At 60.2% G+C, this 23,835-nt stretch overlaps 2 protein-coding genes across 2 annotated transcripts in view; both read left to right on the top strand.

Annotated features, from left to right (window-relative positions):
* Positions 1 to 6,416: 6,416 nt before the first annotated feature.
* Positions 6,417 to 6,959, top strand: ASCL5 (achaete-scute family bHLH transcription factor 5). The gene has a single exon (XM_032613660.1). It carries the CDS (start codon positions 6,417 to 6,419, stop codon positions 6,957 to 6,959), a length of 543 nt encoding a protein of 180 aa, XP_032469551.1.
* Positions 6,960 to 8,418: 1,459 nt separating this feature from the next.
* CACNA1S (calcium voltage-gated channel subunit alpha1 S) overlaps positions 8,419 to 23,835 on the top strand; it is a 63,333-nt gene continuing 47,916 nt past the window's right edge. Inside the window, exons 1-3 of the mRNA XM_032604836.1 lie at positions 8,419 to 8,570; positions 10,089 to 10,194; positions 22,316 to 22,455. Of these exons, the coding sequence (XP_032460727.1) occupies positions 8,419 to 8,570; positions 10,089 to 10,194; positions 22,316 to 22,455 (398 nt within the window). The remainder of the gene's footprint in view (positions 8,571 to 10,088; positions 10,195 to 22,315; positions 22,456 to 23,835) is intronic.

Here is a 23,835-nt window from a genome sequence, read left to right as displayed (position 1 = left end):
CAGGATCCTAGAGCTTCAGGGGCTCTTTCCAGGGTTGCCCCAGCCGTGCTGGCAATACCAGCTGCCAGTGATTCAGTTCCTGTTAGGTGCCAGGTGACCCACGTAGGTTCCTCTTATCTTTACAATAACCTCTGAAGTGTCACTGCCCCCATTCTCCAGGTGAGGAAGCTGAGGTCTGTAGAATTAGCGCCTCTGCCAGTGAAAGCAGAGCCGGGATTCAGTCTAGGAGAATCTGGCCTAAAGCGTGCTTTCTGCTTGTGGGGCTGCCTCTCACGCGGGGCTCCTGGGCCCGTGAGGTGCTCCGGGGAGCCCGATGTTCTTCTGGGGACGGGGGTCAGCCACCTCCCAAAACACCTTCCTGTGACTCCCCAGCGTCGTAAATGCCGGGTACATTCAAGGGAATTAGGAAGAGGACGAGCCCCTCCCCCGACTCTGGCCCCCAAGAAATCCTATAAAGATCAGGACTCCTGCCAAAAAGTTGGACACACCTGCCTGGCTAAGAAGGTCCTCGTGTATCACCTTGAACAGACCCTGGTGAGCTGCACCCCAGCTGTGTGACCCTGAGCAGCTGTCCCAGGCTCTCTGAGCCAGTTCCTCTCCTGTAAACAGGCTGAGGGTCACAGGAGACAGGAGAGCAGGGCACCCAGCAAGGCCAGGCATCGAAAGCCACCTAATCCATGGCAGCCTTCCTTCCCCACGCCTTTCCCCTCCTTCCAGAGTCCCAGCCGAGCGTCCCCGTGTTTGGGTACCTGGTTCCATCACCGCCTCAGAGCTCTGCACGGCTCCTCTCGGGAAGTGGCTGCAGGCAGTGGCCTGGGGCAAACCCCGTGGCAGGGAACACAGCGTGGAGGGCATGAGGGGGGCTAGGCGGGCTCTGGGCTGAGGTCCGTGCATGAATAGCACTGCCTCGTTCATCACGGGACCAGAGGGGCACAGAGGCCGAGACCAGCCGGCCAAGCCCTTCAGCTGCCCAGAAGAGGAGGCGTTGGTTTCTAGCCCTCAAGGGCCCTCTGTGGGGTCCTGGTCGCCGGGCCTGGCTGCCCTTCTCCTTGGTCAGATCCAGCGTGGTATCGAGGAGATTCTGAAATGATCGTTTGGTTGGGTGTGTTGGATATATAAGGAGGGAGTGGTGAGGTTATCCTCCTAGAAGTAATTACAGGCTATAAGATAGACTCCTAAGGGAGATGGTGACATTTCTTATTTTAAAAAGAAAAAAACATTTGCTGATCCTGGAGATTTTAAGGTAGGATTCCCTGAAATGTATTCTACTTGATGTTAGGAGGCTTGAGGAAAAGAAAACAACAAACCGTTCTGAGGTCCACTTGGGGATTTCTGGGTTAAACGCGAGCAGCTTTCTTTACTGCAGGGCTTTCTCTGGGATGCACCCTGGGGATCTCCAGGGATTGAATAAAGGGGCTGCATTTCTCAACGTATTCGTGGAGTCCTTTGGGGAAAGGTTTCAGCGGCTACCTTGTCTGGAGGCAGGGGATGGGTGAAGCCCATGCGTGCTGTCATTCCGAGTCCTTGGTTTCCTTACAAATTCTCCCAGTTTGGGATGGCAGGGGTAGGAGAGGCTCTGGAAGATGTCTTCATGAAGGTGCCGATAAGCTCCACCACACACAATCCGCTGTAGGAACCCCTGAGTGGAAGGAGAGACAGAGGACAGTGAACTCACCTCTCCCAAAGCTGCTTCCCGAGCCCTGTTCTGAGTTTGAAGTGACATTTTCAGCCAATTTCTGGCCTCAGTCCCCCACCTCTGGCTCCGGTCCCAGTGAAGACAGTGAGAAAACCTGGAAAGGGAGGATTATGTTACCTGCTCTGTAGATGGTCCAGGCCACTCAGAGGTCACAGCCCCCTTTGCTCCATCGAGATGGTTCAGCCCTCCCCAGGGATACCCAGTGTCAATCAACAAACATTTATGCAACAGGGACTGTGTGTTTCAAAGATGAAGCCCAAGACAGGAGTTCTTGCACTTGGAGTTTACAACTTGGGGTGGGAGATGGGGTCAGGAAGGGCTCCGGGGAGAGTGTTCTCTGTCCGCCCGCTGGCCACGAAGAGTGTAGGGCTGGGGAAAGGGGGAGATGGGGTCGGGTGACGCCGGAGTCCTAGGAGAGGGACAGCCTGGGGTGGGCAGGCTGTGCTCATGAAGCCGTCAACAAGAAGTTGTAATGATGTGCCATGGGGGGTGGTAGGGAGAGCCTCTGGCAGGATGTGACCACAAGTAGCTAATAGTTGTTGGGGGGCAAATGCCACCTGATGCAGAATTAGGAGCAGCAAGGACCGGGGAAGGAGGCCCAGGAGACCCCACTTGGGGCTTCCTGACTCTCTCTGATGCAAGTTGGACTGGGTGTCACCACGTTCCTTGTCCAATATATGACCGTGCCGGGCGTGACTGTGAACACGTCCTGGTCATAAAAGGGCAGGGGGGACAGTTCCATCGGGCGGTGAGCTTCGTGGACGATCAGGCTCCTCCCACCGAGCACATCTGCCCCCAGGCCCGGGAAAGTACACCTGAGGCGCGGAGGGCGAGAGCCCCGCCCTAGAAAGGTGGAGAGTGTCGCTTCAACCCCTCCCTCCAGGACAGTGGTCTCCTCCGCGCTCACGTGGGCGGGGCCAGCCCCCCACGCGCTATTTCAGAAGCAGGCTTTTAGCTAGTAAGCTGCTTCATGCTGTTACAAATAACAAATTGCAGAAAACAAAATATGTTTAACGATGCGTCTTTTATGTATTTGTATATAGTGAACGTTTAAGTGACGTGAACTGATCCACCCACTCAGGGAGGAAAGTCGTCGATGTTAACGGGAGACCCCATGGCTCTTCTTGGGAGCCCTCCAGTACCCCGAATTTTCCAAAAGACCTGGGGACTCAGTCCCCGTGGCGGGTAGTTATGACGGAGTCGGGACCTGGAATTTCAGCAACCTGCTACTGTCATTTCTCCTCACGGCCACACGGTGCCGCTGTCGACAACTGGTTCGGCCCAGTCTGGACGCTGAGCCCGTGGGCTGGTTCTCCGTTGCTGGTCAGATCCTGTCCAGGTACTGCAGGTTAAGGAAGATCCCAGTATTCGTGTTTTTAAGCTCAGGCGAGGGGGTTCCTCACCACGTTCCCAGAGGTACGGCTCCCGGTACCTGACTCTGGTTAAACTCGGTCCTCCCCTCCCAACGACAGAAGTCAGTGGCCATCCTCCTAAGAGCATCTGCAAGGGGCCATTACCGTCCCAAGGACCACCCAGGTGAGCTGTGTTACCACTCTTACCAGGGCAGGAGCTCAAACAGCGTGATCGTCAGAATCTGCAGTGGAACATCCCCTTCAACAGGAGTCATAGTTTAGTAAGGCACTCGTGTTAGGTCAGCACAAGCCCCTCCGAACTTCTGGTTCAAATGTGAAGCTCTAGGAGAAATAGTGAGAGAATCGGGGGGAGGGGGAGAAGGGTAGGGCTGACTAGCATTTACTAGTTCATGAGATCACTAACTGTGGAACCTTGGGCAAGTAACTTAACCTTTACAAGCCTCGGTTTTCTCACCTGTACAACCGGGTGAAATTGGCACCTACCTCACAGGAATTATGTAGGAATTAAGTGCGATGTTTCACGCAAAGCACTTGGCACGAAGTCTTGCACAGCAAGAGTAATAAACGATCGCTATTATTATTATTATTTTATTATTACTATTATTATTATTTCACCATGGATTTTGTCCACCGCTCCATCCCAGAGCCTAGGGCAGTCCCACGCACAGATGCTCTCGGGAAGTACGTGCTCTCAGGCCGCTTGAGGATAACCTACTATACCCGGCGTCCTTCCGCTCCTCGCCAGGGTACAGCATTCCGCGGAGGAAAATGCAGATCACACTTCGCCTGCAGCTGTGCCCTCACCTGAGCTCGCTGCCAGGTTATCGGTCCTTTTCTAAGAGTAAAAAGAGAACTAGTTCAAGAAATGCATGGTCAGGCTGAGAGGTTTCTTGCTTGAGTGACTTTTCTGAAGAGTCATAAAAAATGTAAACAGCATGTGAGGAAAATGAACAGGTATTGAATCGACACAGATAGATATTAAGTCGTATTTATTAAAATTGTCATTAGATGTAAATGAGCTTCTGACCTCAATCAAATTATATTTAAATAATTAAGTCAAATATGAATAGACAGGGATCATGCAGGAGAGGAAAGTCTGGATCCCATATATATATATATATATATATTTTTTTTTTTTTTTTTTTTGCGGTATGCAGGCCTCTCACTGCTGTGGCCTCTCCCGCTGCGGAGCACAGGCTCCGGACGCGCAGGCTCAGCGGCCGTGGCTCACGGGCCCAGCCGCTCCGCGGCATGTGGGATCTTCCCGCACCGGGGCACGAACCCGGGTCCCCTGCATCGGCAGGCGGACTCTCAACCACTGCGCCACCAGGGAAGCCCTGGATCCCATAGTTTTATAAAACAAAAGCACTGATAGCAAGTAATTCTGAGCACTCGTTACATGCCCAGCACTGGGCGAGGGACTGAGGGGCACCGCCTAAGAATGGGAGAAAGCCCTGCCTTCCGGCGGTTTACTATCTGGTTGAAGACTCAGAATGCACAGCCTGGAGAGTCTGTGTCGGGGGCTGGAGAACTCAGGCAATCAGCCTCGGGCAGGGCCGGGGGCAGCAGAGAGGCCCCCATGACCCGCCTGGTCCGTGTCAGCCGAGGGTGAGGCCAGGAATGAGCAGAGCGTCCGGAGCCGAGGGGTGTTTGGAAGAGATCTTCTAGAACCGTCCCTTGAAGGACACTTCCCTTCCAAGGGGAGCCCTCGGAGGCTGCGGAGCGGGGGAGGGGCACGTGACTTCGTACTGCAGCCTCACACAGTCTCTCGAGGCCAGTGCTTTGAAACGCTGTTGAATCTTCCCAGTTTCCGTTCAGGAGGGCAGAGCTAGCTGGGAACAGACTGGGACCCGGATAACGGACAAACGCGAGAAGGTGCAGGGGACTCTCGGGAGCGTGAGTGTGGCAGCGACCTTCCCCTGTCAGGGACAGAGCTGGCCCTTCTGTCAGGTCGAAGCCTTGGCCCGGCATCTGAGGCCCCGCTGCCCCATCACTGTCTACATGGGCTGCAGCACCCGCTCACTTGCACATTCAGGGAACCCTGAGGTCTCCCGTGGAGGGCAGTGTGACAAGTGCAGGATGGCATCGACAGGACACTGGACACAGGGGGAGGGGGCGGGTCAGAGAGAATGCCTAGAGGACATGACGACGAAGTGGAATCTGATAACCGCGGGTGAGAGGAGTTGGTGACTTAAGTGCAAACCAGGCCAATTATTTCTGAAGTAAGAGCATCCTGGAGTCTGGGAAAGGGGCTGCGTGTGACTTAGGCCCACCCCCTACCAGCCCAGCTTCCTGTCTCACCCTCCCTCTCAGTTAGGCAACAAGCATTGCCCACACGGAGCTGAAGTCACAGGCACTTGTGTTGAGCGGCAGAAAGGACAAACCCAGGAGGGCTGAGGGGGCACATCCCAGCCCCCCCACCCCGGGGACTGGGGCACAGAGAGCTCTGGTGGTGCCACTCCACACGGGAGGGCTTTGAAAGTCCCGACCACATGCGGGCTCCTCTGAACCAAAGATGCATTGCCTTCAGTAGAGTCCCACCCTTACTTGCCTTACGGCTGCCGCTGGGGTTTCTACTGCCAACTCCGTAAGCAGGCTCGGAGCCTCCAGATGTGAGGCCCTGCCAGGAGCGAGTGACCAGACGTGTTCCTCAAAGGAAATGACATCGCGGGGCACCTTTTATAAGGCAGGCCCTGGAGGAGGCGTCTTTGGGTATATTTTTTTCTCATTTGATCCTCATTCAGTATTCGTCTCCTGGGAGGGATGTTTTAATTATCTCCATACTGGAAACTGGCTCAGAGAGGGCACCCAAGCATCAAGGGGTGAACCAGGATTTGAACCCTGCTCTGCGCGTATGTCTTCTGCAGCCCACTGCCTCCCCTCGTGACGCTTACCATCGCGTTGGAGGGCGGGGTGACACAAAGGAGCCCACGATGCAACAAGGCCTCTCCTAATTGATATGTTCACCCTCTTCTTTAGAGACGGCACCCGGGACCCTCTTCTGCCCGGCGCACAGCCCGGGGACCCCGAGGGCCGCGAGGACCAAGACCCTGGCGCGGGGCCCGCTGGAGCCGCAGGGCTGCGCCCTGGGAAGGCCCGCGCCCACCCCACATCCCTGCCGGCTGCTCTGAGACGTGCCCGCGGAGCCTCTGCAGAGGCCTCATGGTCCGCCGCGATGGCTCGCCTTAGGGGGACCTCGGAGCCTGCTCCCAGAGCGAAAAGAAGCCCTGACCAGTCCGGCCGCCCGGAGCCGCGGCTGGCGATGTGACTCGCTCCCAGGGCAGGGCGCGCAGACCCCGAGTCGGGGCGATTCGGGGCACGCTCCGGGTCCGGCCCCGCGCGGCACCATGAACGACGACTTCTGCCGGGCGCTGGCGGCCCGCCGGCCCGCGGCGCCCCCCGGCTGCCTGCCGCTGGGCATCGGGCCCCCTCCCCGACCGGCGACCCCGGCCCGCGCCGAGCCTCTGGGCGCCGTGTCCTTCCTGCTGTACCCGGGCGCCGCCCGGCCGCCCTACTGCGACGCCTACGCGGCCGCGTTCCCCGGCGCGCCCTTCCCGGGCGCCCTGGGCGCCTGCCACTACCCCTTCGAGCCCGCCTTCCTCCAGAAGCGCAACGAGCGCGAGCGCCAGCGCGTCCGCTGCGTCAACGAGGGCTACGCGCGCCTCCGCGGCCACCTGCCTGGCGCCCTGGCCGAGAAGCGGCTCAGCAAGGTGGAGACCCTGCGCGCCGCCATCCGCTACATCAGGCACCTGCAGGAACTGCTGCGCGCCGCCCCCGACGGCCCTGGGCCCCGCGAGCCCCGCGGCCGCGCCCCCCTGGCGCCCGACTCGTCCGAGCCGTCGTGCTGCTCTTCCTCGCCCTTCTTCGAGTCGGAGGACTGCAGCCACTGACCGGGATGGGGCCGCCCGGGCTCGGGGTGCTCAAGCGCCCGCGGCACCCTCCCTCCGCCAGCGCCACCACGGCCCCGTCCCTTCCAGCGGGGGCATGAGAGAGGCCAGAGCGGCTGTCGGGGGGCGGCGAGGGCGCGCGCCCCGTCCATGCCGGCCACCCCGGGGTCGGGCTCCGACTGAGCCTCAGCCCCGCGCAGGGAAGGTCGGAGGTGCCCCGGTCGTGGAGGTCCTGCTCCGCCCTCCGTGGCCACGGGCGCAGCCCAGGAGGCGAGTCTGCTCTGGTCCGCACGCCACGCCCCTGCTCTCCACGAGATGGCCTCAGACGCCAGCGTCCGCTTCGAGGACTTGCTTGTCACCTCCCCCACCCCCGCCCCCCAGAGGAGCCCAGAGGGAGAGGCGCAGGCCAGATTCAGCGTGCTTTCAGCCCAGGAGGCGGCGGAGTGCGTGCGTTGGTGGTGCCCTCCGGCTTCCGTAATGGAGGGCCTTACCCACCCCACGCCCCAGTGTGGCCTTTTCCTTCCCCCCATCCCCCCGCCCCTGGGGTGGGTGAGGACTGCGTGTTCCCCCCTCGGACTGTACTCTGTGGGCATGGGGACCGCATGGGTGTACCGGCGCTCTGTTTGCACGACGGGGCTAAATAAAGACGTTGGGTTTTGTGATTCCCGGGTGGTTGTCCGCCTTCCCTTCCCTGGCGCCCCTGTCTCCTTCCCACTCAAGCCCTTGTGTGGGGTGTTCTGTTAGCTCATGTATTCAACTAACATTTACAGAGAGCTTAGTACATGCCAGGGGCAGTGTGGGGAGGGCACAGAGTCCCAGAGATAGACACCGTCCCTTGCACAGCTAGGGGCAGGCTGGGGTGGGGGGCGGGGAGAAAGGTGAGCACAGTCAGGAGCCCCCCCCACGGGGCGTAGGCATGGGGTGAGGGTGGAGGATCTTGGCCTGACGGCTGCAGGTAGAGATGTGAGGGAGGGCTGTGGACTCCTACTGAGCTGGACCACCCAGCACCCTTTCTGGACAGTGTCCTGGGCCTGCGGGGAGGGGTGGGTTGAACGTTGACACCAAGGGGCTAGTCTGAAGCCTGAGCTTCAGACTTCGTGAGCTCTCCGTCGCCCCAGCCTTGAACCTTCCATCCTGTCTCCCTCTGCCCCAGCCCAGACCCATGTGTGAGCCCCCAGCCCCGCCCCCAGCCTCCTTGGGGACATACTGGGCTGTCACTGGCTGGGCTGGGGAGGAATGACAGCTGCCTGGCCGCGGGAGCTCGGCTGGGCAGCAGAGAGCCCGTGGAGGCTAATTTTACTCGCTGGGAGCAGGGAGAGCGATCCCCGGCCCGCCCCGGCTGGCTCAGCAGGGCAGGCTCGCCCAGGGGCTCAGCTGCCCAGTCCCCAAGGCAGGGGCACTGGGGACTCGGGGAAGAGAGGGCAGCGGGTGGAGAGCAGGAGAGGCTGAGGCTCCGGGAGCCATGGAGCCGTCCTCGCCCCAGGATGAGGGCCTGAGGAAGAAGCAGCCCAAGAAGCCGGTTCCCGAGGTCCTGCCCAGGCCGCCGCGGGCCTTGTTCTGCTTGACTCTCCAGAACCCTGTGAGGAGGGCCTGCATCAGCATCGTGGAATGGAGGTATCTTTCAGGGCCAAGGGGCTGCACGGGGTGTGTGTGTGTGTCAGGGGAGGTGAGGAGCGGGGCTCACAGATCACAGGCTTGGGGGGCCGGAGACCGGGTCCTGGCGATGGAGCAGGGAGCCTTTGCGAAGGAAGCCCTCAACCGAGGAGCAGGGGCCCCCGGGGCTGAGGCCCAGGCCCTGGAGGCAGCCTGAGTGCCTCTGTAGTGTCTCTGGAAGGTGCTGGAAGGTGTGCCCAAATCCCCAGTCCCCAGCGTCGAGGGCTCCTCTCAGCCTCCCTGGGTTATGGGACAGGACTGGGGTGGGGGGAGGCGACAGCAGGCAGGGCGGGGAGGAGAGGTGGGCCTGCACCGAGCTCTGCTGTGACAGCAGGCCTGGGTGGGAGGCACCACGTGGGCACAGGGACATGAGCCCCCTTCTACGTTGGCATTAGCTCTGCGAGGAAGAATGATGAAAATTTCCAGCTTATTTGGGGCGGAGAGGAAGGAGATGCAGAGCGGGGAGGCCATTGTCAAGTGGGTGCTGAGTGAGCTGCTCCGGCATATTTGAAATACTCCTGAAGGGTTTTTGGAAGACCAGGCTCCCACCAGCTGTTCCCTAGAAGAAAGGAGAGTAAGGGAGCCGCAGGGACAAGGAAAACCCAGGCAGAGCTGGAAGGTCTGGGTAGGAATCGGCCCTGCCCCTACGCGGTACCCAGGAGCCTCGTGCCCTCCTGTCTGGGGGTCGGGGGCAGACTTCCCCACCCGTGTCTCTCGCCTGCATCCTGTCCCCTCTCCAGTCCTCTGCCCCGAGGCCGCCTCTCTTCAAACCGCAGAGGAAGGTGGCTGGGAAGGGCGTGGGGTCTCCCTCTAGCCATCTGTACAGGGCATCCCCCAACCACGCACGAAGGGCTCGGGCCTCCCCGCTTCTCCCCCTCAGTGCCCTCCACAGCCGCCCTGTAACGGTCAGCCTCCCCGGAGGCTGTGCTACTCACCAGCAAATCCGGGGAGCCTGGTGGGAGTGCCCTCCGGAAAACGGCTGGCAGGTCCTGTGTGGGTGGGTGCACGGCCCCTCCTCAGGCTGCAGAGTCCAGGTTTCATCCCTCCCGGCCCGCTTCCTGGGGGTGCTTAGTCCAGTCCGCAGCAGCCCCAGCCTCCCTGGCTGATTCTGCGAGGATGCCACGGCGTGTCTGGCCGTGGCTCCGCGGAGCGGGGAGAGCCGTGGTCGGTGGAGCTGGGGGGCTGGGGGGATCGGTACTGAGACGGGGGCTTAAGACTCCCCGGGCCTTGAGGCTGAGTAGCCCCCAGCCAGGAGCCAGAGCCTCGTGGTCCCAAAGCGTCTCAGCGGACGCCCCCTGTTGGAGGAGAGGGAGGCGGGTACCCCACAGGAGCCTGGCCCCGTCTGTGCCCTGCAGGAGGGCAACGTGGGCCCATCAGCCTGGCCTTGTAGTCAGTCCAGACAGACCCCCCAGTGCGCTCTTCCCCTTAATCCCGCGAATCCCACGCCTCACTCAAGGGTTCTCCTTAACCCTGCACCAGACCCTTCGAGACCATCATCTTACTCACCATCTTTGCCAACTGTGTGGCCCTGGCCGCGTACCTGCCCATGCCGGAGGACGACAGCAGCGCTCTGAACCTCGGCCTGGTAAGAGGGGTCTTCCCTTCCTTCTGCCGGCCTGCTGCCCAGGCTGCGCGCTGGTAGATGATACTGGAGCTGCAGCCCCCAAGGATACAGACCCCACGTCCCCACCACCTGCAGGACTGGCTGAGGGGCTCAGAGCTTTGCAGGGAAACCTGGCCGGGCTGGGTTCCATTATATCAGTACCGGGCAAGTACCCGCTGTGCCAGGGGCGCTGTGCTGAGCTCCTTACGCCAGTAAGCCATGTCCTCCTCCCTGTGGCCCCTAAACGAGGCTCATTTGACAGATGTGGAAACTGAGGCTCTGTAAGGCCAACGATGGGGGCTGAGTGCTGAGTTCCCTTCCCTGGTTGTAACCCGGGAGGATCTCGCTGCCGTGGAGCTTGCCTTTCCGGGGTGGCCTGACAGAGAGAGAGCACATGTGTTAGAGCCGCACTCCCTCACCCCGGCACCAGTAACGAGTCCACAGGCCAGAAAAGGCCGCGGCTGGAAGGGACTTTCCAGAACCAGGCTGTCCTGGCTCCTCCCCAGCTCACTCTGTTTACGGATGAGAAAACCGAGGCTTAGGGGGGGTAAAAGACGGACCTACCCAAGAGCTAGATCACAATAAAATGCTTGGTGTTTATTAAATGCTTATCAGATGCCAGGTTCTGTGCTAAATAATTTACATTATTGTCTTTTTCACTTCCTGTAACTGCCCCCATGACGTCAGTAACGTTATTAGACCCGTTACAAGACAAGGAAACTGAGGCTCAGGGGGTCACCCCCATGCACGCGTCTTCTCCCAGGGTCTCAGACGCGGGGCTCTGACTTTCAGACCTGGCATGGATAGCTGTGCCACCAATGTGGTGACGGTACAAGGGTCCCTGGGGAAGCCCCTGGAGGTGTTGGGCATTTACCAGGCCCCTGAGGGGACAGGCCGACGGACCTGCCCTTTCGGCACGCTTTTCCTGCACTAACTCTGCGGGGTGGGCGGAAGGAGAACTGTCACGCGTGCGTCCAGGGCCTGGAAGGATGGCATTTGTTTCTGCCTCTGCTTTGCGCTGGTTTCCATAGGAATCTATCTTGAGCGGGGGAGAAGCTGGGATTCTAAGTGTGTGCTTGGCTATAAGCGGAAAAGCTCGGAGAGTGGGAGCCAGAGCAGGCGGGCCCTGCGGTGAGGCAGGTGGGGACGGTGCTCCTTGGAGGCTGAGCCCCATGAGGCCGGTCCCTTGTCTCTGCTCTGGAATCCAGGGGGGCCCTGCATCCACTCCACCCTTTAGGACTTCATATCAGGGGGCTTCGGTTCCATTTCAACTCCTTAAGAAGTTGACTATTTTGGAAAGAAACTCCACCCTCCTTGAAGGTGTAGAATCAGACTTTAGTGGGTATGTCGCCTGCCATCTTGAAACTAAACGGCTACCCTAAAAAGTTCACACGGTGCTGTGTGCTCGCCTTTGGCCTGTGGGCTGAGTGATGGAGTCTTGGGTAAGTTCTAGGGTTCGTAGAGACAGGGTGATGAGTTCCCTGGCAGAACCGGACCGGAAACCTTCCCAAAGTAACGACCATCGCGTCAAAGGTCAGAGCTGGATGGGTCGTTGCTCATCGGTGAGGGACCCTTTGTTGTGAAGCCCAGAGAGGGCAGATGATACTCAAGGTCACACAGCCAGCTCCTAGCTGAGGCCTCCCCGCTTCTCCTTGTAGTTATATGCTGATCTCCACAAAAGCCGGCAAGGGGGAAGGGAGGGCAGTTAGAGCAGGAGGGAGGGAGATGGGGGCTTCCTCTCTTCGTCGCCCTATTGGCCACTTTGTAGGAATCTGAGGAAGGTCTGGGACCCCCCCCAGTCATCCAACAGAACCATGGTTGGGAGAAGGGAGGCCCAAGGACCCACTCTGCACTAACTTTCTTACTTATTTAACAGATGTTTGTCGTGTGCCTGTTACTTCCCTGGCACGTACAGGGGACCTACTTGTGAACCAAACAGACATAATTCCCATCTTGACAGAGATTAATTTATCCAAACAAGCAGTTAAAATGAAATGGGAAACATGCAAGATCTGGTGCACTTAGACGTTGTCCTGGAGGAGAACCTGAGTGAGACGGGGGTGTCAAGGTGGCCCCAGGGGACGGCATGTCTGACCTGAGCCTGGAGGGCAGGGCCGGCTTCACGGGGTGTGACCTGCACTCGGGAGGGCCCTGTGCTCAGGGGGTGATGCTCTGGGGTCGTGGCATCAAAACATCTGATAATTTCATCCTTGAGTCCATGTTTTGTAGGTGAAGTTCAACGGGGACGGGGCACAGGGCCATGGCTCACTCGTGGTCCCGCCTCTGTCACTTCCCACCCCTCCCCTGTCTCTGAGGACAGACTCTCAGCTCAGTCCCCTGGGAGGCCACCTGGCAGAGCCTGGGCGTGGTCCTGGGAGCGTCAGTGTTGGCACACGTGCCCTTCGGTGTGTCAGGACAGCCACGGAGGTGGCTGTCCCCAGCCTGGGCTGACAGCACCATGGCCCATTCAGAGAGGGCCCTGCAGGGTCCGGCTTCCGGCCCACCTCCCTCCCGATGCTCTGTGTCTCCTTGCGGGAGGCCTGTCCACCTTGGGTGGAGGCACTGGGCCCGTGGGAAGGGCCAGGGCATGGCTGGGGGCGGCATGTGCGCTGGGTCATTGAGGGTAGAAGGTAGGTGCCTGGGAGGGTCTGCACCCTCCACAAAACACCAAATAGGCCATAAACCCCACCATGATAGGCTGACAAAGGGAGCGTGGAAGGAAGGCATTTCCGCACCTTTAATGCAGAGGTTGTGAACAAGCGCCGTGCACTTGCGTCTTGCGCTGGGCCGGCCAGTCCTGGAGCGGGTCCCGGATGAGGGTGGGGCACGGAGGAGAGGCTGTCGCAGCCCCGCAGGAGGAGGGCTCTGGGTGAGGGGGCCATGTGGGCAAAGGGCTGGGGGCACGAGGCAGAGAGATGGGCTGGGATTTGGAGCATCTCTCAGGCCATCAGGTAGAACGGGGTGGGGGGAGCGGAAGCAGGGAAAGTGGTGTCCAGTGGAACTGAGGCCCAGGTGACGGTGAAGACGGAGAAGTGGGAGATTTAGGACGGGGGATCTGTGGACTCGGTGCCTGATGGACATGGGGACAGAGCGTGGGGGAGGGGAGGAAGAAGGCGAGGGTGACACTCGGGTTTCAGAGGGGGTGACGGAGCAGATGGTGGTGTCGCTTTCCGAGACAGGCGTTCCTGGGGGAGGAGCAGGCTGGACTGGGGGAGGGGGACGGCGAGGTCAACCCCAGACGGTACAGGTGCAGAGGCCTGCGTCCACCCAGCACGGAGACTTGCAGGTCTGAGCACTGGGCGACAGAAGCTCCCTCACTTTGGGTGACTGCAGACTAGCTGGGGTGAAGGGGGAAAGGTCAGGGGGCAAGAAAGTCTTCCCACAGGGGCCTGGTGTGCAGACTCGAGGCAGCTGGCACCCTCGCTCATGGGAGGGAAGCCTCGACACCTGTCCTGGGAACAATCTCCCCCGGGAGGCAGGGGGCCCCTCCGGGAGCTTTCTCCTCCTTCTCCCCCCGCCCCCTGCCCCAGCTCTCACTGAGGCTGAAAGCTGCATCAGCCTGGCTGGAGAAGCTGATGGTGGTTCAGACAATGGGCTCTGGAGCTGGAGCTGTGTGATCTTGGGCAAGTTACTTAACTTCTCTGTGCCCTCAGTTCCCTCACTTGTAAAATGGGGATAACATCGTAAAGTTCAGAGAAGGTTCTGGGTGAGTCAAGCCCTTATAACTTATGCCACATTGTCTAACGACACAAGGAACCTTTATCATGCGGGGGTCACAGTGCCTCAGCGTGGGCTCCCCAGCCACAAAGCCCCTGGTCACAGAGACCCCAGGTTGTTCCAGAGTCAAAGGGTATAATCCCTAGCAGCTATGACCAAAGGATTATTTCAGACAAAAAATTCTTCTTCACCCCCCCCACCACCTGTCCCCAATCTCTTTAACCCTTCTCCTCTCCTTCCGACATCCAAGTCATCTGAACGGCTTTCCCGACCCCGCCCCCGGCCCCATCCTCTAGCCAATCATCACCATCGTCATCATCGCCATCATCATCTTCAAACTTGGCTGTCGGGCACCTGCCCCACGCCAGGCGCTGCTCTGACGGCTCTCAGTGCATTACCCCCCTGAATGCCCACCACGGCCTCACGAGGCAGCACTATTTATTATATTTCTCAGATGTATAAACTGAGGAACAGCGCATGCCCAGTGGACTCCGCGGGCAGACCTGTACCCTCGGTGGGGCATTGGGCGTGGCTCCCTGGACATCAGAAGGGGACACAGGGGGAGAGTGGTCTCTGCTTCCCTGGGGAGTGGCCTGCGGGGGCCGGGTGCCAGGACAGCAGGTCCTGGCCCCTCCCTGCGTGAGACCCCACTTTCTCCTGACTGTGGAGGTGCTGCCCGTCCAGGTCAAGACAGATGCTGAGATCCAGACCCACCCCTACTTGCCCCAGAGAGCAGGCTGCTTTAGGCCTGCAGGACCAGTGGCTAACACAGCTGTCCCAGGGTTCTGCCAGCCGAGTGGAGGCTGGGGACTCCGGTCACAAAGGGGCACCGTGTGTCAGGGAAGCAGGAGGATGGAATAGACCCTGAGCTGCCCCAGGGCCAGCGAAGGGCAGGGAGGTGAAGGCTGAGACCAGCACCCAGGGCGCTGGCCCCCAGCCCAGACAAGGACCCTGCAAGTCCAGCTCTGCCCCTCGAAGGGCTACCTGCTCCCTGAGGCCAGAAGGAGCCCTGCTCCTGGGGGACCCCCTGACTGAGTTAATTAAAGGAAACCTTTGGGAGGGTCTCCATTCCAGCCTGGGCCAGCCTGAGGGGACCCACGTGGAAAAACAAGGGCCGTGACCAGAGTTACCAGTTCTGGAGACAGGCTAGAAATGATCTATCACTTCGCCCACAAGCTAAAAGTAAAAACTGATTAAAATATAGAAGGAACGCATGTCAGAGGTTAATTCAACGGGTAACGGAACAAGGAGGAGGGTAGAGTTGGCTCAAAGAGAATTTGAGAAACAGGAATCCATGCTATCGGAGAAAAAGTGATAGGCTAGGATTGCCTGCCGGGTGGCACACTGAGCGAGCTGCAGGGCAATGGAAGTGTGGCCATGGGATGACGGTTTCTATCAGGCAGAAATCATTTGTGCTTCTCCTGGGCAGAATCCCGAGACTCAAACAAAGGTACAGCCCCCAGGTCAGTGGTTTTCAGGGAGGGGCGTTTGGCGGTGCCCGGAACTTGGGGAGGAGCCTGTGTCCTGAGCTAGCGTCTAGAGGGCAGAGGCCGGGGATGCTGCTACACCTCCCCCCCTGAAACTCACAGGACAGCCCCGTGCCTGCCAACAAAGAGCTGTCCACCCCCAATACGGGGAGCGCTGAGGCTGAGAAACCCACCCTAGACAACGAAAGACTCCTTGGCCAGACCTGTTAGCAAAGGTTCCAACACAGACGCGGTGCCTGATTTCCGAGTTCTAAATGATTTTTGGTAGCACGGGTCAAGCTAGCCTTGGTGCTGCAGGCGCGGGGAGGCCGGCGGGACTGGATGGGCCTGTCTCTCCTCCGGGGCCTCCCTCCCTCCCTCCCTCCCTCCCTCCCAAGCCCGCCTGCCCTCAGACCGCAGCCCCTGCACATTCCTGGGGCTCCGGTTGCTGCTGTCTAAGCCTCTGGCATCCAGGGCGCTGTCTTTTTTTAGGGTCTGGAATGTGCCTGCCGAGGCCACAGCCCACTCCACCTCCCCTCGGAAGGACCCCAGTTCTGGCCTGGCCCGTCAGAGACCCTGGACTTGCAGGGCACAGGTGTCCAAGCCGGGGCCACCGGACAAGCTTCTGGCAAAATGACAGGAGAGCCTGGCTTTTAGGCCTCGCTCGGAGCCTGCCCTCTCCCAGCGAGGGGACTCAGAGTCCCCCCAGGACTGTCGTGGTGACGAGTGTCTGGCAGGCACATGGGGATGGTGGAGTAGGTGGCCCTTCTGTCCCCTCTCTGCCCTCACAGTACTCCTAGCCCACAGCCAAGCCCCTCCGAGCCCAGGCCTGGGGGGCGAGGGACAGGCTCCGATGAGCCCCTCCAGGGGTCCCTGGGTGCCCTTTCTCCCCCTCCCAGCACGGCGTGGTTGAGGCCACGGACCCTGGAGTCACATTATGGCCCTGCCACTCAGAAGCGATCCTGGAGAAATTACTTAACCTCTCTGTGGTTCAGTTTCCTCATCTGTTAAATGGGGGTAAGAATGCCCCCCTTCAGGGTCCCTGTGAGGATGAGCTGTGTGTGTGGCTAGAACAGGGCCTGGCACACAAGCTTAATGACCCAGAGCTGTTGTCACCACGATTTCGCAAGACAGTACCATCTCCCACCCTCTCCCAGGTGGGCTCCCCGCTTTCCCTCCTCCGCCATCACCACCCCGCCCCAGGCGAAGGGGCTCCTCCTCTGTGACCCTCAGCTCTGCTGGCTCCCTTTTCTGGACTGCCCCACACGCCTGACCCTCCCAGACCCGTGGGAGCTGGTCTCCATGCGGGAAGACAGGGTGGTGGAGAAGCCCACTCAGACCGCATCCTTTTGGGTGAGAGTTCACTGGGGTAAATACAGCCACTTCCCTCACTCCAACAGGTCATTCTCCAGACCTGGAGGCTCAGGTGGCCATGCAGACAGATGCCAGGGCCCGGGACACCTGTGGGCGGTGCAGTCACAGGACGCCAGGCCGGCTTCCCCGAGACGCTGTTGGCCGAGTCGGGCAGGTGGGCTGGAGCCCCACTCCCCTCCAAGCCCCACCTCCCTCAGCTGCACGTAGGAAAAGTAGCAGAGCAGGGGTGAAGCTCAACCCACCACTGGGGTGCCCAAGAAGTACCATCTTTATTCCTAGAAACCAACTTTGTTTGGGTCCTAAGCCCGCATCCCTCTGGGATGGAGAGAACTTCAGTCAGGGCTGTTCTCTGGTCATCCTGCTGTCCCAGCCCCAGGGCTCAGGCAGCACCAAGAAGCAGGGGCTGTAGGGCTTCGCCCAGCCGGGCAGAGGCCATGTTGTTCTGGCCATGTGGTTCCCCAGGCCACCGTCAGCCGTCTCCACGTTCAGGAAGCAGGAGGCCTTGGCAAGCCCGTACCCTGCTTTCTCAGGGGTCCTCAGGGCCCCCCTCCCAGACCCAGCCGCATCTTCAGGGTGCTATGAGGAAGCAGGCCCAAGGTCGATCTACCCTTGAACCTCCAAACGCTGGGGTGAGTCTCTGTTTTGCTGGGGAGACGCCTCCACCATGCCTCCCACACCGGGGTCGGGCCTCAGGAAACTACCATCTGGGACCTGCCTCCAAACCTCTCCTGAGGCACAGGGCCCAGCATCTGCTTAAGGGGCGAGACAGGGGATGACTCCAGGAGGGAAACAGTCCCTGACTTGTAAAAGCATCTCATGGCAGCAGTGCCCGCCAGCCTGCTCCGAGCGCTGGCTCTGGGGACCACCACGGGCCACCCCCCTACAGGCACCAGCTCCCCGACCCTCAAACAAACCCACTTTGGCTCATTGAAGCAGACGCGCCTTAAAGAGTTAACAAATAGAGTGGAATGCCACTCCCCTCGCCCCCCAGTAAGATTTGCGCCCTAACAGGTCACAGTGCCTTGACCCTAAGGAAGGAGCCTCAGCCCTGGGATGGGCCGGCCGCCTTCCCAGGACCTGTGACCACAGCTGCCTGTTGCTTCTCTACAGCCCTGCCCCGACCAGCCTGTTAGGGTCTTTCTGTGGACCCTGCAGATCCCAGAGCCCTCCAAGGGGCTGCGGGGGGCTGGGAGGCTGGGGTCCAGGCCAGCTGTCGGGCAAGCCCGAGTGCCCAGGGCAGGAGTGCGGCCCCTCTGCAGTCAGACAGGGAGACTGAGGCCGAGCAGGCCCCCTGGAGGGAGCCCAGCCCACTGCCACGCCCTCCCCACAGAGCCCGGGGCCTGCCAGGGCGGGTGAGCAGTCGGGCCAGGGTGACTGACCCTTGGAGAGAGAGGACTCAGCCCGAAAATAGAGGCAGTGAGCGGGGTGGATGCAGCCTGAGCCCTGCTGTTTCCAGCCCAGGACTTTGGGAGGGTCTGGCTCCAGCGCCCCCAGAAGCAGGCGCAAGGCCTGTGGGTCAGGGTCACGTTCCAGGCCCACCTCCGGCCAAGCGTGGCCCCAGTGAGAGGCCTGTCTGTGGAGGGACGTTTGGTAGTTAAGGTCCTTCCTTCTAGGGAGCTGGTATCGGAGCCCTCGCCTCAGAGACAGACAGGTTTTTGGTCCTCCCTCGAGGTCGGGGGGCCGGGGGGCCCGGGGCAGGCACGTCTTCCCTGCTCTGGAGCCAGAGCCTGGGGTCTAGCATCCCTTCTCGGGAATAGAGATCGTGAGGCCACACCTGCCTTCGAGGTATGTGGCGGCAGAGGTTAAATTTTCCGTTGTGTATTCATTCAACAAACACTTCTGGAGCACCTACTGTGCGCCAGGCAGTACTGTGTGCCCCAGAGCAGAGCTCTGCAGACAATCTGTGAGGAAAGACCACTTTGTTGCTGTTAAATCTCATCCAGCCGTGGGCTGACCAGCTGTCCTCCCACGCGGGACCATGTCACAGCCTGTGCCGTGTGGGACTTACAGCCCACGTTGGTCTGTGACCCACCCACGTGCTTGGAGGGTGTGGCACGTCGCTCTGATGGCTCCCAAATGCTGCTTCTCAGAGCCTCTATGTCGCTCATCCCAGGGTGACGACAGCGGGTCAGCGCCAGGGACACTGACACATCAGACACCCACGTGGCCGGCGTGGTTCTAGACGCTGGTGACACAGCAAAGGCTCTAGACTGTACATTCAGGTCGTGGGGGGGGGGACAGTCAAAGGAAGGAGAGAAACAGAGCACGGCAAGCAGTGACAGCTGCTGACAAAGAACCCAAGCAGGGGAAGAAGACAGCTGAGGGAGGGGAGGAGGGATCTGGAGGGCCTCTGGCAACTTTGGGGTTGGGGTCCTAAAGAAAGAAGACAGCAGCCGTGGGGCTGTCTGGGAAGGACCTTCCAGGCAGAGGGCATGGCAAGGGCGAAAGCCCTGAGCCCCAGAGGTCTTTGGGGGTGGGAGGGGAGCCGTGCCCAGGGTAAGCGTCATTGCCCGGTGGGCTGGGGGAGTCCCGCCGCCAGCCCCGCCTTAGCCACCACCAACAGAGACTCAGGGAAGCTGCCCGCGGCTGCCCCTGGCCCCCGCCCAGCTCCCATCGCCGTTGGGGGAATGTCACCTCTTCCGTCCTGTGGCAGAGAAACCAGGGGTACCCCCGCTATTGGGGCCCCCGGCTCGTGGTCTCGGGGGGCTGCAGTTTGGCGGAGGGTGGTGGAGAGCAGCACAGTGGTACGGGGACTGCGGGCCACACAGGGGGAGCTCGCCCTGAGGGCTCAGAGGGATCTGGGCAGATGACAGGTCTGCTGGGTGACGGACCTGGGGACACAGGCACAGGGGCCGCTGTGGGCAGGGGCGCCGGGACCGGGGCGGCGGGAGAGCCGGGGCCTGGACATCACACGGGGGCTGTCAGGGGGTCGTGCAGGCGGGGAGGCGTGGGGACACAGGCTGTGCGAGTTTGGGGGACAGGCCGGCCGGTGTGGAGTGCAGGTGGATCCAGCAAATGTTAGGGTGCAGAAAAGCCTGGGCTGGGTGGGTAGAGGTACCCAGGGCAGAGCAACGGGAGGGGTCTGGAAAGACCCCGAGTGTCCCCACTGGGCAACTCAGTGCCATTGGCCAAGACAGAGACCCCTCGGAGGGGCAGGCTCTGGGGCAGGGAGTGTCTGGTTGGGTTAGAGGTGGGCCGGACGGAGCCCAGGCCCGTGAGCCGCCCCCAGACAAGACCTCGGACCACAGCTCCGCGAGAACCAGAGCACGCGGTGCGGAAAGGCTGTCACCCCCCGAGCGGCGGGAGGGGCCCGGCGAGGTGGACGCTCCCACACGATGGTCTTCTGTCCTCCGCTGATTCAGGCAGGCAGCAATCGTCACCTCTGTTTTACAGACGAGGAAACCGAGGTTCACAGAGGCTTAGGAACTCGCCCAGGGAAACAGAGCTGCCGAGAGAACCGCTATGCCCCAAACCCCCTGCTTCTCTCTGCCCGCTGGATGGGGGAGCCTAAGGAAGTGGGGATGGGAGATGGGGGGTTGGGAAGGCTGATGACGTGGATCTCGGACAGACAGCCAGCGCCGCCCGCGGCAGCCAGGGAAAGAGCCCAGGCCGGAGGGGCTCGGGGGCCACCTAAGGTGACATTGGTGGCACAGTTTCTGTGACACAGGAAGGAACACGTCCCCCTGCCTCTCCTAGGGCGGGGGCGTGGGGTTTGCACCCACAGGGCTCCCACGCAGTGTGCTCTAATTCCAGGTCGGGCCGGGGGAGCTATCGGGCCGCGGAACCTGCGGGACCCCAGGGCCCTCGACAAGCCCCCTGGGAGCCAGGTGGCAGCCGGACAGGCAGGGACAGGTGCAGGCGGCCCTCCGGGTACATGGCCGGCCGCCCGGCCTGTGAGCACAGCAGCTATTTTGGGCCCTGTTTTCCCTCCCCTCAAGCCCACTTCTGCCCTGCCCCTGGGTGGCAGCCACTTGGGCATTTACACACTGACTCCACTTCACTCTGCGCCTCCTGCCTCTCTCCTGATGCTGTGTCTGCCTCCCGGGCAGCCTGCCCTGCAGGGGAATGGACCCCCGCCCCCCTCAGCCCTGCCGTGGCCGTGCTGCACCCACCCCCTGGCAGGGGCCGCCCGGACGCCCTTGGCAGGGCCTCTCCGTGGAGCGATTGCCCCAGTTCCCACCGGTGGCCCTACACAGGCCCTTGAATGGATCGGTGCTGCTTTGCATTCTAACACTACCTTACTGTTTTCTGGAGGAAGGAGAAAGCTTTGGAATTACAAATTGGTGGAAGGGATTAGGGTCCAGGTTAAGGAAAGCAGGCTTAGCCCATATATGCCTCAGTTTCCCCCTCGACATACAAAGGGAGAGCTTGCTTTCAGGAAAATGCTCTGAATACCAAGTTGGGAGGGTTCTGGGACCAGATCCATAGCAACGAGCCTTTGGCGACCTCTTCCCTTGCTTTCCACATCTACCCACTCGGAAGTTAAAGTAAATTCTCTTCCAGGTCACTAGCGGGGTGGGCCCAATACGGTGATGGCTCTGTGGTGCGCTGGCCCGGTGGTGGTGGGCTTTCTGGGGTGGGTGTGGATGACTGACGGTGACACGGGCTTGGGTTGTGAGGTCCAGAGGACGGTGGTCCAGTCCTCTCTACGTGCTCCTGTGGTCCTGCAGGGCTGCAGCCCGGTCCGGGGCGGGGCGGGCTTGGGGGGGCGGCTCGCTGGTGGGGACGCGTGTGCAGAGCTCTCAGAAGCCACCAGCCTGGCTGGGATGGCTGCAAGGAGAGCAGCGTCAGCCTGGAGCTCTGACAGAGTGACCTGCTTCTCCGGAAATAGCTCTCTCCTGGGCCCAGAGGATGGGGCAGGGTAACCGGGCCGGGATGGGAGGCTGAGAGAGCCGGCCTACAGGGGAGGGCCTGGGGGAGTGGGCAAGGCCTTCTGCAGGGGGCCTCGTCCAGGCACAGTGACCCCTGACACCCGCCCGGCGTGTCGGTGCTTGTGCCCTTTAAGTGGCTGCCTGCAGGCCGCAGCGGGTGTGGGCAGCTGGGGTGGGCCGGGGGTTACAGAAAAGTACATGAGAGGTAAGACCTTGACCAGCCGGGAGGCCCGAGGACTGTCCCCCACCTCCTACTGTGAGTCGTCGGAATGAGGGAGAAGAAAGCCGCCCAAACAAGAGCCATCTGGGGGCCTTCACTCTGGGGGCTGCCCTGACCGTTCATTCATTCGTCCAGTTCTAAGCCTGAGAAGTGAAGCCATTAAAAAAAAATAACAAAAACCCCCACACCTCATGAAGTTTATACTGTAGTGCGTAAGATAGGAAATGAACCAGAGGGAAGTATATGTGGCATTTCCAGCTAGGGATAAGCTAAGAAGACAAAGTGGGAGGAGGAACACAACATAGCGGAGGCCCCCTGGGGAGGGACCACCCACGGGGGGTGGGGGAGGGAGGGAGGGAGGGAGCTGGCGGTGCGGGATGCCGAGGACCGGCCGCAGAGCGGTGGAGCCGGGTGCGGAGGTAGGGGAGCCGCGGTGTGACTGCCTCGCCCCGCAGGAGAAGCTGGAGTACTTCTTCCTCATCGTCTTCTCCATTGAGGCCGCCATGAAGATCATTGCCTACGGCTTCCTGTTCCACCAGGACGCCTACCTGCGCAGCGGCTGGAACGTGCTGGACTTTATCATCGTATTCCTGGGGTGAGTGAGGCCCGGGGGTGCGGCTGAGCTCAGGGGGCTGCCCGAGGGCCCGGAGGCAGGTGCAGCAGTGCAGGGGTGTGGGCTCGGCTCACACCCTCCCCAGCCAGGCACTGCCAGTCTCCTTATTCTCTCTCTCTCTCTTTTTTTAAAAAATAAATTTATTTATTTTTGGCTGCGCTGGGTCTCTGTTGCTGCGCGCGGGCTTTCTCTAGTTGCGGTGAGCGGGGGCTGCTCTTTGTTGTGGAGCACGGACTCCAGGCGCACAGGCTTCAGTAGTTGTGGCACGTGGGCTCAGTAGTTGTGGCTCGCGGGCTCTAGAGCACAGGCTCAGTAGTTGTGGCACATGGGCTTAGGTGCTCCGCAGCATGTGGGATCTTCCAGGACCAGGGCTCGAACCCGTGTGCCCTGCATTGGCAGGCAGATTCTTAACCGCTGCACCCCCAGGGAATTCCCTCCTTATTCTCTTCACACAAAACTGGAAACGTGTGAGTGGCTCCAGTGCCCAGCAGTTTCTGGACGTTCATAAACTTCTCATGCTTTATTATCATCTATTCATTTATTCCATGGACCTGTGTTGAGCACCTGTTATTTGGGTCCATGAGAAAAGACGTTTAATAACCCGTAGGAGCCTGCTTGGGCTGCCGTAACAAGATGCCACAGACTGGGGGCTGAGACCAGAAAAATGTATTTTCTCCAGAATGTATGTTCTGGAGTCTGGAAGTCCAAGATCAAGGTGTGGCCAGGTCTGGATTCTCCTGAGGCCTCCCTCCTTGGCTTGCTGACGGCCGCCTTCTCGCTGTGTCCCCACGTGGTCTTTCCTCCATCCACACGCACCCTTGGTGTGCGCCCAAGTTCCCTCTTCTTCCAAGGACACCAGTCAGATTGAATTAGGGCCCGCCTGAACAGCCTCGTTTTCACTGAATCACCGCTTTAAAGGTCCTATCTCCAAATACTGCCACATTCTGAGGCCCCAAAAGTTAGGGCTTCAACGTATGAATTTGGAGTCGGGGGGAGCGTGGTTGAGCCCGTAACGTAAGATTTGGTAGCCACGACCTAATTATAACAGCAGCGTTTATCGTACACTTACTATGTGCTTTACATGTACCATCTCATTTGATTCTCCCAACAATCCTCTTATTTTCTCCATTTAAGGAAGGTAAGGCGCAGAGAAGTCAAGCAACCCACCCAAAGTCACACAGCCAGCCAGTGGCGGTGCCAGGATTTAAACCAAGGCACTCTTGCTCCAGAGCCTGCCCTTAACCACTAGGCTGCCCTTCCACTCAATAAAAATTATATTCCTAATCTACTAATTGCCGAGTGCTGCTTTAGGTACAACAGGGCAAAGAGAATTCTGTGAATCAGCTTCTGCCCTTGACGGAC

The sequence above is a fragment of the Phocoena sinus genome, chromosome 1 (assembly GCF_008692025.1).
Source record: "Phocoena sinus isolate mPhoSin1 chromosome 1, mPhoSin1.pri, whole genome shotgun sequence".
Lineage (NCBI taxonomy): Eukaryota > Metazoa > Chordata > Mammalia > Artiodactyla > Phocoenidae > Phocoena > Phocoena sinus.
This window is presented reverse-complemented; position numbering and strand designations above follow the sequence as displayed.